Raw genomic sequence first — 14008 nt, 5'->3', positions numbered from 1 at the left:
GATGACTTAATGTACCGCAGCTGTGCCCCCTTTCGAGATGGCCGACTTCCACCTAACCCTGGGAATGAATAGTCAGGTCATCCAGTCCAGGGCACTCTGTTCCCTTTACACAGCGCCCTCACAGGTCAGGAGAGAGATTTATCACCAAGAATCATTCTGTCTCTGTCACAAGAACACACAGCTATGAAATTAATTGCTTTGAATGCACTGCACTGGTAAGCTTATTTTTTACTTAGTATTACTTAGCAACATATTTTTTGAATTTCTCATAACAGTCAATGGTTAAATGACATAATCCACTGTAATCCATGTATACAGTACTGTAAATAATGTACAGGTTTATTTTCTTCAGGTTTTACTGTTTCTTGGTTAATTTGTACTATTATTATATTTATTTCGGAAAAACAGTGCAGTAGCGCAATAAATTTATAATTTATAGGAGGCTGTGTGGTCCAGTGGTTAAAGAAAAGGGTTTGTAACCAGGAGGTCCCTGGTTCAAATCCCACCTCAGCCACTGACTCATTGTGTGACCCTGAACAAGTCACTTAACCTCCTTGTGCTCCGTCTTTCGGGTGAGACGTAGTTGTAAGTGACTCTGCAGCTGATGCATAGTTCACACACCCTAGTTTCTGTAAGTCGCCTTGGATTAAGGCGTCTGCTAAATAAACAAATAATAATAATAATAATAATAATAATAATATAAGTGCATACCAATAACTTTTAGAAAATCAAAGCACAGTGTTAGGCAAATAAAGCAGGTAATGTACTGTACATGGCATTTTACAAGGCTGTACAACAACGCCTGACAGAAAAATGTTTCTCCTGATACTTACTTTCCCTGAGTCTGTTCCAAAATGAAACTCTAAAAAGGGCTGCCGGTGGAACTGCCACTTCCATCAGTTCAAGAAGTGCAGACGTGTCTGTTGCAATCTTTATCAAGCTCCAGGGGGCTTTGAATTCTCGCAATATTGTGCACGGATCATTGTTCTGTGATTCCACCGTTTCACTGGCAGAGCATTTACATGCAAAACTCCCCTCTAGAGAGTGAAGTGCCAGTCAATTAATACAGCGATTCCTTAGGAGGAAGGAAAAAAAAGCAAGCTTTAAGATTGTGAAAGATACCTTTATCTAATGCAAACTTGCTGCAGGCAAACAACATCTTTACTAGTCGCTCAGCACTAGCTTCACAGCTTGAAGGCATGGTAGCTTTCTTGAAGTACAGTACTTTTACAGAAACTATACCATCGGGATACATTATAGTAACCACAGCATCACCTGCAAGGGAAGGTGACACAGTGTATTTTGAACAAATATTGCACACTGGGACTGATGTGTTATAATACCACTCCAATGGATTGACAATGTGTATTGTTTCAGACAGCATGGTGCCGTTCTACCAGTGGCTCGTTCTATTGTAGCTGCCCCTAGTACAGAACTAATCCTTGCACTGAAGATATTTCAATAAGCTGCCCTGATGAATGGGAGTTCCAGCAATGCCCTGGTATTCAGTGTTGGTCCAGGAGACCTGCTGTTGCTTGAGGAGGTGGTTAAACGGAAAAAACAGACCCATTAAAGTCATCCTTTTTAGTCTGCACTCATAAATTGATCTATTTGCTGGGAATGCAGCATCTGCTAGGAGGGCAGTAAGGAGGTCAGCAAAACATTTGCTTCAATTTCCAGCTTCTTGCAGGTCACCAGCTCGTTAGTAGAGGCTCGGATTTTCAACAAGGAGAGGACCATTAGGGACAGGGCTTCGGTTTGAGCTGGGTTCTACGTGCTGCACCGCTGATACCCCACTTAGCAAAGAGGTACCTGTGATTTGGAGCAGCCTGAAAACCGATAGTTCAAATTCACATTCATTTTGCTCTTTCAAACCCTAAGCTGCTGTCCGAGAGTCAAATCAACATGGTGAAGGTGGTGAACTCAGTGAACGATGCCCTGAACTCCATGCAGAAAGAACAGGGAGGCATTAAAACACGTCTGAAAGCCGACCTGCAGAAGGCCCCTGCCAGAGGAGCGCGACCCAGAGGCTGTGCCAATGGTAAGGCTTAGGGCAGCATACCCTCCTACACTAAATAGGCTCCATTTCAATTACAGCTCCATTGGATTTGGATATCATTTTTAATGAATCATGGTGCACCAGGTACAGTAGGTTTACAGTATAATGGAGTACCTTGGTGATGATATGACTAACCTTGTATATCTGATGGCATTTGGTTAAACCCATTCCTTTCCTGAGCCTATGTAGTGTGATAGTGCTTTACAAGTCGTATCTGTAAGCTTGGTGCACCAGCCGTTCACATGGCCAATGTCACATGATCCATGGATCCACTGGTGGCCTACACTCAGGGGAGGTTTTATATATTATTTCTGGGGTCCTAAAACCTTCAAGAAAAATATTGAACCCCAATGTAATTTGGTGGGATTCAACCCCAAAAATTAACCAACAAGAATTTTGACCCACAGCAACCCCACAGTGTTAAAATTCAAGCAACACCACTATCTATCTATGTCTGAGCTCAAACCCTGCTTCTTTAAAGCAGGTTCTCCCAAGCAGAGTCAAATATCCATAACAGAGGCTGTTTACCAAAGCAGAAAACTATTCATTTGTCTTGTTGATCCAGCAGACTTCATTGTCAAGCCTGGTTTGGTCAGAGCAATAAAATAATGTATCTGATAATAGCTAATCGATAAGTGGTATTCAAGGTCAAAGATCTTGAACTGCCTTCTTTGATGCTCTCTCCAGCTCTGCAACTAGGCATTTCCCTTGCGTTGACAGCTGCTTCAATCAATCGGGCTTCACCAGAGTGACAATCGACGACAGGCTAGATAGCCATGCAAGATTTGAAGAGCTGAAGAATTTAATTGACTGTTACTATTCAAAATAAAGTTGTTGTTTTTTTATCCTCCCCCCCCCCACCCCACCCCACAATGATCTGCCCAGGCAATTAGAAAGCCTTGCTAATTAGCTGCCCTCTTGTTTTTGTTTGTCCCCAGGCTCCCGGCCCAGAGACTGCTCTGACATTTACACAAGCGGACATAGGGAAGATGGCATCTACTCTGTGTTTCCAACTCATTATCCTTCAGGGTTCCAGGTCTTTTGTGACATGAGCACAGATGGAGGAGGGTGGACGGTAAGCCAAGAATTTCAATTAGCACGACTGGTCTTGAGTGTGCCTTCTGCAGCGCAAAAGACTGAGCTGCTTAGCCAAAAGTACGCACAGGCTTTGGTTCAATGTCATACAGCCAGAGGAGTTAAGCCCGTTTTCTTTTTGAGTTTACACTGTATCGAGCCGAAGGGCTGTATCAATCATAACAGACAGCAGACTGTTAATAGCGTGTTACGTTAACAAACTGTTGTACTGTATGTTGAGATGGCTCATTAGCTAAGCCACTCGTAAAGGTCGACAGAACTGAAAGTAGTTGTTCAAAGGGAAACTTAAAAGAGTCCAGAGCTCTTTATTCTAATTACATTCCTTTTTGTATAATTCACACATCTACTGCATACCCCATTAGTAGGATCGTTGAGAAGCCAGACAAGACTGATTGATATTCCCTTTCACTACAATCCATAAAAGCAGTCCGTTATTAATGCATGGAAGTCCTAACATAAAAGAAAATAACACGAATGTAATTGGCTGGCATTTGGTGAAACTACTAGACATGTCATTCATGTACAGTTAACAGCTGAACTACACTACTGCCTTTACGCATGTGTTGTTTGAGTATTTACTTTATTTCTTAAAACCTTATTTTCAACATCTCAGTTACAAAACGATCTCAGAAAAGCATTAGCAGAACGAAGTGGGGCTCTCCAAGAGATACATCACAGCATAGTACATATATGAAGGAACCATCGGCTCACTTGGTTCCATTTGTCTGCCCAAAAGTGGTTTGATTTGAATTACATCTATATACTGTAGTACATAATAAAAAAAGGTTTAAAACAATAGTGGAAACTCAACTGGACTTTCGTTCGTTTTTTTTTAGTAACAAGCCATTCGTATCTGAACAGGTGCCTTAAATGGATACAGCTGAGAATGACAAGCATAAAATCAATGCTTTACTACTTATAAACAATTGTTTTAAACACCAGAGAGATTCAATCGCTTGTTCCCATAGTTCCTGCTGAAGGATGTTAAAAGCATTTCAGCATGCTGACACTCAGTGTTGAATTTAATAACATCTGTTTACACGAGATCCAATGCAACAGTGCATTATGCAAATAATCATTACTGGAACTGTGGGACCGACATCAGTGCATGCCATCCTTAATAGATAAACCCCACTGCCATGCTGGAATAATAATAATAATAACATTCATATATTTACATTTATACAGCGCTATTTCATGCACTGAAACATCTCATAATGCAGTTTAGTAATGGTGTGACAGATTGTGGCAAACGCTACTGCCAGCTGCTCTGAATAAGAATGTGTGGGTTGTTTTTTTTTTTGCTTCCAAACTTGGCATTTTAAGGGTGCTGTGGTGTAGCTTTATGGATCTCCATAGAGGCCGATGTGATTTGCATGATAAGGAGTCTATAGTTTGCGGTACAGTGCGGTTTCCTACTGCGCTGGAGTAAGCAAACTTGAAGGGTAAATGAAAACCTCAGAGACCCATCGAAATCTTTACAGCACGCCGCTGTGAACTGAACCAGCTATTGAGTGTCATTGTTATGCTCAAGCATTTCAGTCGTAGCTGCCTAGCTCTGTGCTCTGTGTTCAGAATGGCTACTCATAAGTGAATAGCTGTGTACATGATTGTTCAGTGCACACAACATTGCAGAAATACTGAGTTTAGCTGTCAAAGCATCGATTTGGAGAGGCAAAATCAATTTCACTGTAGTACAACTTAATGATTGAAACTCTGCTTTGAAAGGCTAAAACAGAGATCACTCAGACACTGATTAGAGAGGAAGGTAGCAGCGCGATGGGCACAATGCTGGAATATAATTCGGATTGTATGTGAATAGATCATTCAAAGAGGCCTGCAGCTGATTTGAAATTGGATTGATCTTACCTTCAATTTGCTTCTTTGCGACTTTCACTCAAAAATGACGGATCCCGTAAAGCAATTGAACCAAAAAAAAAACATGCTATTTCCCAAACTAGTTGATGTATTTTTCCATTCAATATGTCCAATTTATAAATCATTCAGGCACTTGTTTGTTACATAGTGCAAATAAAAAACAAAGCCTTCAATATATATATATATATATATATATATATATATATATATATATATATATATATATATATATATCATTCAATATATCATTCAATTGTTCATCTGTTTTCAGTTCACTGTGTTTTAGAATGTGTACAGGGATGGGATGTGGATTTTATCTTGTCAAAATCTGGTTGCGGCCCCTGGGGCTGTTGAATAGAGCAGATCCACAGCATAGAAGAACTCTGTATAAAACAGGCCTTTGCAGGGAATGGAGCTCAGGTCTTGATGCACAGACACACAGCTGCTCAAGCAGCAGAACCCCAGCTCCGTCTTCTTACACATCAAAAAAAATGCAGAGCTTAAAAAAGTGGCCACCACAATTCCTCATGATCAGCAAAGTAGGAACGCAGGTCACTGTTACCATCTGTCAGGGGCTGGTTAATTCTAAAGCTTCATCTGCCCCTTTACTCTGGAAGGCTCTACAAATGACGCAATTTATAAAGCCTTGTTGCCGATCCACCCAACCATGCTGCACTTGTCTACTTTCAAGACGTTAATGCACTGCGCCACAATCGTGTGCAAATGGTTTGAGGAGCATGACTTCAGGCATCTGGCGTCACCACAAGAGCATGTCTGGGATGAACTTGAGTATGGTATTCATCATCATGATCCTCTACCTTCCTCCCCGCGCCAATTCTGTGAAATATTAAGGACTGAAGAGATCAACGTCCCTCAAGGACTCCTTCCAGCACCTTGTGAAGTCCATGCCACGTCGTGTCAAGGCAGTGTTTATTTAAATGTGTGTGCATTTAGCATTTAGCAAACACAGGGACAGAAAGGAAAATGTAACTGATAATGTTACAAATTAAAACTAGAAACAAACACCCCAGTGTTCAATTTGAGGACCCAGTGATGTGCTTTTTATACAAAAGGAACAACCTTAATTTAAAAGCTTTATATATATATATATATATATATATATATATATATATATATATATATATATATATATACACATAAATGGGCTTCAGTGAGTCTAGGGTTTCTCAGAAACCCGAGATGGAATTATTATCCTTTAACTCGATGAAGCCCATCTATTATTTTTTTTATAATACTGTAAATGGATATTAATATCTGTAATTAAAAAACGTTGTTAAGGTGAAGTTGATTAATAATAATAACGTAAATTAAGTTAACATTAATGGGGGACATTGCTGCTGTACCCTTGAGCAAGGTACTTTACCTAGATTGCTCCAGTAAAAGCCCAACTGTATAAATGGGTAATTGTATGTAAAAACAATGTGTAAAAAATAATGTAATTGTATGTAATAATAATGCGATATCTTGTAACAATTGTAAGTCTGCTAAGAAACAAATAATAATAATAACAATTAAAGAATCTTAAATATCATTTTCTTTTTGATCATTCAGGAACAGTGAATTAAACTGGGTAGATAATGAACTGCAAAATAAAAGTATTTTTAAGGAAAATGTGGGGTATGCTTTTCAGAGTCGAAGATTTTATTGCTCACTTGTTTGTTGTTCGGTTGGTGGAGGATGATTGTAAATCTTCACAGAGACAGATTTGTTAAAAGTGCCTAAAAAGCACGAATTGTGGGTGTTGTCGAGTGATTGAAAACGAGACATTTTTGTGTTGAAAAGTGGTCTTGGGGTGCACAGGAGATTAGTTTGGAGCTGCTAAAGCACACGCACGTTCATTGATTGTAGCTAATTCTGTAACATTAAACAAAATCGTTTTTTGTACATAATCTGACCTGCATACAAGTTTAAAATGCATACTGTACGCTTGCTCAATGCTTCAACGTTTTGTTTGACCGTGGGTGGAATTAGAGCAGGAACACTGCAGGCTATATAATTTGACATCACAGGTTGAGATCAGTGCTCATCACACCTCCAGTGCAATTAGCTGAAGTTTAACACATGTATGTAAGGCAGTATAATTCCACAGGGATGCACACAATGGGCTGATTCACATGATGTGTAAATGAATCCAGTGAACTTTTTAAATAGGCGCTCATACGTTTCTTATCTGGGAATCATTCAATATGTGTTGTTTCATTGACACATACTGAAGCAGATAATAATCAGTATGGGGGCTTACATTAACCTTGGTTTCCTTTGTTCCTAATCTGCTTCAGCCACTATCTTTATAAAAAAAAAAAAATACCACCAGTCTGATATTTTGACAGCAGTGGCTATTGATCTTTTGTTCATTAATTTATATATTCCATTTAAAATCTCCTAAGGGGTATATTTCATAACCTACGGGGTATATTTCTCAACTTAATTCTGTGCTTGAGTTGCTGGGGAGGCGGCAAAGCCCTTTTTGTGATTTAATATTTAACCCCGTAGTGGAAAATGAATGTCCTTTAATAAAATGTATCCTCTCCGCTCGCCCTTGTACCCTATGGCGCTGCACTGTGTTGCAGAAGATATTAATAGGCTCCATTGTAATTTTAAATACAATTTGTCAAAACTTCGAGATTAATGGTAGATATTTCTCATGCTAAGTGAGGCAATTTGCCTTCCGCTGGAACAAATCAAAGCTTTTAAAATGTTGTGAAATCCACGCCTGGAGAAAAAATGGCTGACTTTTTGTTCGACAAGTTTAACTCACTGCAGCTTGGCATCTTTTTAATTTAAAGTTTCAGGGTAGTGTAGGTCAAAGGTCAATACAGAAGACATGCTCCTGCTACGGCTATACTTTACTTGCAACAGTAGAGGGTTATACTGTATATGACACCCTGGACCTCTGATATTCAGAATACCATTCCAAGTATAACATGACTTGTTTGACTTTTTCTTTTTACTCATACACTTTCTTGGCAGTTCTGTTGTGCATGTATGCAGTCTGCATTTTAAGTAGATGGTAATTCATAGCAATTCAAGTAGGGTAGTAACAGTGGTAGATATCCATGCATACAAGCAGAGACCTCATGATTTTTTTCTTCTTTTAGCTCTTTTTGATGATAGTTCACTTCAACTACAGTATACGGTACTGCCGCGTTGCTGGGGAAGCTGAGTAATGCCTATATTAAGTTTGCTCTGAGTTATTACGGGTGGCATATGAAGTTACAGTTAAAGATAAAAGCAATCTAAACTGAAAAGATATTTCTATAGCATCTATTTTGCTCTTTGAGTTTCACATTGCAAGGAAGGTTTAGAGTGATACATTGCAGCAGTTTTATTTATATTCCAAATGCTAACGCTCGTTTGTGCTTAAGGTTGTTTTAAAAGACCCTTACACAGGCAAAAGGAACTCAGTTCGCTATTGATCCAACAGAATGCAATGATTTTTCAGTGACGACAGTCTAGCTTGCATCTAATTGTAGGTCCAAGTGGAGATAAAGATGCATTATTCCTAGAACTATTCAATTGCCCCTTTGGAGAATTACATATTTTATTAGCCTCTCTCACCAAAGATATATAGTAATATAATGTTTCTTTTTTATTTTATTTACAAAAAGGAATAGTCGGAATGAATGGTTTATATATAATTGACAGCAAGAGACGGATTCTGAAAAGATGCTTTTAATGGGTACACGTCAGAACTGAAATATTTACAGCAAAAAATAAATCTACAACCGTATACTCTTTCTACCACTTTTCTCTTCCTCTCAAACATAGAAATTGATTTTTGTGGGCTCCAATTTCCTGCCAGAATACTTTTACAAACGTGCAACACTGAAGGCAAAGCTTTTTAATAAAATAGAGCTGCCTTATTTCCCTGAAGAAAATAATTATTTTGCTTCAACAACATATGTTTTGATGGCTAAAGTTCAAACAGTGCAAGTACTGAAACAAGAACCTGGGTTTAGTCTTTAGATTCTGGCTATTGGGCTTCAATTACTAGAAGTTGTAAGCGTACCATTGGGATAGCTATATAATCCCAGTGTATTATTCTGAAGAAACTGTAGACCACCAGGCACACACACACACTCTGGTATCCATTGCCGTTCTGCTGCTGTATCAGGACCATTCTCCCTATTGCAGATGACACATATTACGTTGTTCCAAGTCCATGGTGTTGCCATTCTTGGTAATGCTGTGGTCTGACCGTAGATTCAAATATTGTTGTTCTAACGTAGACAGCGATCAGTTGTCAGGGTAATGTAACCAGCATTGACATCTCTAGAAGTGAGCAGCTGCAAACCCACATAAAGTAATGGCTGGCCACTGCAGCGGTTTCCAGCATAGAGAAGCCTTGCTCCTGTCCTGTGCTGGACCTGAGTGATCTGTGAATAAGTATAATCTTCTTTCCCTAGAATAACTTGAAATCAGGACTTAAATGGAAGAAGGGTGGGGGCGAGTCATTGCAGCATTCTTATCCAGAGCTGTGTTGACACGGTTTTTGAACAGTAGCAATTTCGCTGATTGGAGGCTAGCTAGGCTTCATGCTCCCTTGCATGTTGATTATTATTATTATTATTTATTTCTTAGCAGATGCCCTTATCCAGGGCGACTTACACTTGTTACAAGATATCACATTATACATTATTTCACATTATACAGATATCACATTATTTTACATACAATTGCCCATTTATACAGTTGGGTTTGTACTGGAGCAATCTAGGTAAAGTACCTTGCTCAAGGGTACAACAGCAGTGTCCCCCACTGGGGATTGAACTCACAACCCTCCGGTCAAGAGTCCAGAGCCCTAACCACTACTCCACACTGCTACACTCTCTTTATCCCCAATAAGCCCTGTGATTGGCAGCAAAGACATTCTAAGATTTTTTTTTTTTTTCGCATCCGTTTCTCCTGATGGGCAACCAGTTAGCGAAAGGGATTTACCCTGCAGTGTGCAATTAAGATTTTTAAGAAAACTCTCTGCATGTGGTATATTTGGCTTGACATCCCAGCATGACGGCAGGTGTGATGATTCAGGCTTACAACACTCCCATACTGGGGATTAGCACCCTTGTGCGATGGTAATGTACTTTGAGCCCAGAGCTGGCTGTTGACCAGGTTGTTGAAAGCTGAAATAAGCAGCAGAAATAGCCAAGCCGGTGGGAAGCTCATTGATCACTGCTGGCAACCATGTTGGCTGCTGTGCTGCCTACCCAGCATGGCCACTGGGTTTTGTCTTCTCAGCTGGAATCTCAAGTCTGGAGTTCAGACAGCAAATGTAATGGAGGGTGCTGGGAAAACCAAACGAAATCAATCAAACTCGGGAAAGCATTCTCCCTCGTGTCTTGCAAATTTCCTTTACACACGGTGCTCCACTTCAAAGAACATTAGCTCAGAATGGATGGGTGGAGATTAAAAGGGTTTTGATTAGGTGTGCAATGGTTTTCCTGCAAGTAAACGATTTCGCTTTGAAGTGACAGGGGATTTGTTGGAGATTTCTACAGTTTGACAGTTTGGGGGTCTGTGTATTCTGGTTTCTATGAATATATGAAACATATGAAATTGGGTTTGCTGCACAAGAAAAGGTCAAGGAGCGACGAGGGGCGTTAATAAATGGAGGGGTGACACAGGTAAGTGAGGACTTCAAAACCTTTTTTCTATTCATTATCCAAGTTCTCAGAGACATGGTAGTTTTCAAATGAGCTTCTTAGTTTGCCATTGCCAATGGCCAGGAAAGACAGTTTTTTTTGTGATGGTATTTGAAGGAGAGGAATATTAAGTTTCCAAAGCAATGGGCTAACACTAATGGAATATGTATAGAGGAACCATGCTGGCAACCTTTTTGTTTTTTTTTTGGAGTTAAAGCTTCCATAATCTGTAACTAAAATCCGTAATCTTTGGATTAGACAACAAACATCTGCCTGTCTCTCTCGTGATCCCTGTCCACCTAATCCTATAATGCATCGCAGGCTGCAAAATGCCCTTAAAATATATATATATATATATATATATATATATATATATATATATATATATATATATATATATATATAAATGAAATCTATAACAGTCAACAAATGGTTCGAGGCACGTCTTATGTGCAGTGTTAATACATATAATGGACCTCATTGTAAGGGGCCTAGACTGAGTTTTGATGCTTCTATATGCTAGTCAAGGGACCAAAAAAATACAATGTGGCCATAATAGCCTCGCTGCTAAAGGAAGGGTACAGATGATTCATCGTAACTAATTAATATCACACGATCTATTAGTGTTAACCAATTTTCTTGATATTATTTAATTATTATCTTCTGCAAGCTTTTCTCGTTTTGTTTTCAGTTTTAGATTCGGATGAGTTCCATTCTTTTGCATCAGAGATTTCAGACTGTTTTGAAATGGTTTATAATGAAAAATAAAGTCTTATTAGAGATGTAATCTAACAGAGGTTTGATACGTCCGGGACTGTAGACGTGGGCCTTGCTATGGAAAGGAACCTTACATGGTTGTCAATAGGAGTAAGACCGGATTATTTCACTGTATATAACATAATGGAACTACTTACAGGAATATAAAGCTCAGTACCTCTAAATGCAGTACTGAGAGAGCTTGTCTGTCTGGTAACCTTTTCCTAATACACTGCCTTGAGTTGTATTAAATTTGTTTCGCAAAATCTCTTTCCCATCTCAGCCTGTCAGTAGAATTGATCTTGATAAGTGCTGTTAATTGGAGAGGCATCTCGGAAGATAACAGAAATGCAGCTGGCTTGGGAGGTCACTGAGAGAGGATTCCCGCACTAGTGATTAAGAAGGTCAAGCCAGAAATCTTTATTGGTATCGCCCAGCTAGTCAACACAAGGCTGACACTTTAAATCTTCCCAAATCCTCATGTATCCTTCCCCAGTTCAGTGCCCTCCTTCTGGCAGGAGTGGAGGGAAAGCTTTTAAAAGGCTTATGACAACTAGTTGAGTAGTTTTTAAATGCAAGGATAAAACTAATTAAGGACACACGCGCTCCCAGTGCAGACAGGGACGGAATTAGCAGCACCAACAGATCAACACGAAGACTAATCCCATTCTAGTCACACTTTAAAATAAGTGCCTGTTCACAACGAAGTAATGGCAGTACTAGGGAATGTACAGCTACGGCCTGAACTTTTGCATCACCCTATAGAATTAACACATTTTGCTTCATAAAGTCGAATGAAACCTGCTGAATAATGTCCTGTTAACATATTGAATTACATACTGCTTTGTAGTTTTCCAAAATCTGACAAAAATTGAAAAATGTGACGTTTCAAAATGTAATGTAAAATACAGTAATACTATTCTTGCTTCTGGTAGACTTTTGCAACATTGTTTATTTATTTATTTATTTATTTATTTAATTTATTTATTTTGAATACATGATGTTAAATTATAGATCTAAATTCTGTTCATGTATTTTTTTTTTTTATAAATGATGTCTCAATCCTAAAATGCTAGGTAATGCAAAATATTAATATTAATTCAACAAGAAGCTCCTATGTCCTGTACTTGAATTACTTAGAATAGGTGTACCCTTCATGTTCTATTGAAAGAACACTAGAACTCATTTGACGTCTATAATGTTTCTCTTGCCCTACCCCAGATCCATATATTATGAGCACCCCATGAGCTGTTTTGTCACATCTCATGACACATTTTTATTTATCTTTTTCTCAAAAGTCATATATAGTAAGTAGCAGTTTCATTGGGAAGACAATTTTAAAGCGTTTTTAAATTGGTTTATATACACACACACACACACACACACACAACTGAAATCCATTAGCATTTATTAGCATGGGTTTATTTTGATCTCTTTCTGTGTCTTTCCCTCCTCCTAACAATGTTTGTCATCTGCCGAGCTCTTTGGGTGTCAGACAGCATTCCCAGCTCGGCTCTTGGGGTTTAGTGGCAGGATGTTATTCATGTCTGCTGTGCCGCCCACAGGGATTCAGAGGCTGGTCTGGAGATCGACCTCTGCTGTTCCAAGAAATGCCAGAAGCCTCCATCTCTTCAGGCAGGGAGATGACCCCAGATGTCTAATACTCAATTCAATGCGACAGCTCTGTGTCTGGCGCTGGCACTTGCTCAGAACTTTACTCCAGTTTACACAGACCTTCTGCTACGGTGCAAGGAAAGCATTCTGTTTCCTGGCAAAGCTTGGGGCCCTTTCAAGAAATAAACACTAGTTTTCCACCCACAGCGTTTCGCAAACCCAGACATGGTGGCTAAAAAGTGTTTGTTTAAAAGCTGTATCACAGTGGCATCGCTAAGAATCCCACACACTTCTGTCATGCCACCTTCTGTCTAACAAGATGTCATTTTTAGGTAATATTTAGATGCCTAATATGTGCGTAAATTAATAACAAACTGTATAAGCTGTAGTTAAAACATTTACAATGCCTTACAATTAAAATAATTCTTTTGTGGGCACAGTTGACAACATTTTCTTTTGGGATAAACATTTTGCTTTTGGAGGCTCAAGATCAAACACAGGATAATTATTGCATGTGTACAGTACATCTTGAAAAAACATGGTCAGCCTCTTTCAACAAATGCATGCACTTATGTATATAAAAAAGGGAAAAACCTATTAGTAATCCACCTACAAACTTTAATATTGCATTTTTTAAATCAGTTTTACTGGAACAACTTACCATGTTGTTGATGCAAATTTCTGAACATCTTGCATACATTTTAAAAATCACACTTTAGTTTAATAGGAACCTTTGTTTAACAGATGCTGTTCACACTAACATGTTAACAAATGTTGTGCATTTTGTGTTAATGATTAGCAATATGCATGGGGCGTTGATGTGGTAAACTTACTTTCTAATCACCCTGTATGTTAACCTATTTATAAATGAAAAAGTTGAGCTAAAACTGTTTTGCAAATATCGGAATCCTACTTTGTGAGATCCAAGGCAATCGTATCTCTG

The 14008-nt window shown here is 38.9% G+C and overlaps 1 protein-coding gene across 2 annotated transcripts in view; it reads left to right on the top strand.

Annotated features, from left to right (window-relative positions):
* The window catches only part of LOC131702915 (fibrinogen C domain-containing protein 1-A-like), a 56630-nt gene that overhangs the window by 18468 nt on the left and 24154 nt on the right, over nt 1-14008 (top strand). For both annotated transcript variants that reach the window (XM_059005527.1, XM_059005526.1), the window contains 2 exons: nt 1882-2041; nt 2998-3134. In XM_059005527.1, coding sequence (XP_058861510.1) covers nt 1882-2041; nt 2998-3134 — 297 coding nt within the window. The remainder of the gene's footprint in view (nt 1-1881; nt 2042-2997; nt 3135-14008) is intronic.

This window comes from Acipenser ruthenus, chromosome 31, assembly GCF_902713425.1.
Source record: "Acipenser ruthenus chromosome 31, fAciRut3.2 maternal haplotype, whole genome shotgun sequence".
In the NCBI taxonomy this organism is placed as follows: Eukaryota; Metazoa; Chordata; class Actinopteri; order Acipenseriformes; family Acipenseridae; genus Acipenser; species Acipenser ruthenus.
The sequence above is the reverse complement of the archived record's forward strand: the minus strand, read 5'-3'. Positions and strand labels throughout refer to the sequence as shown.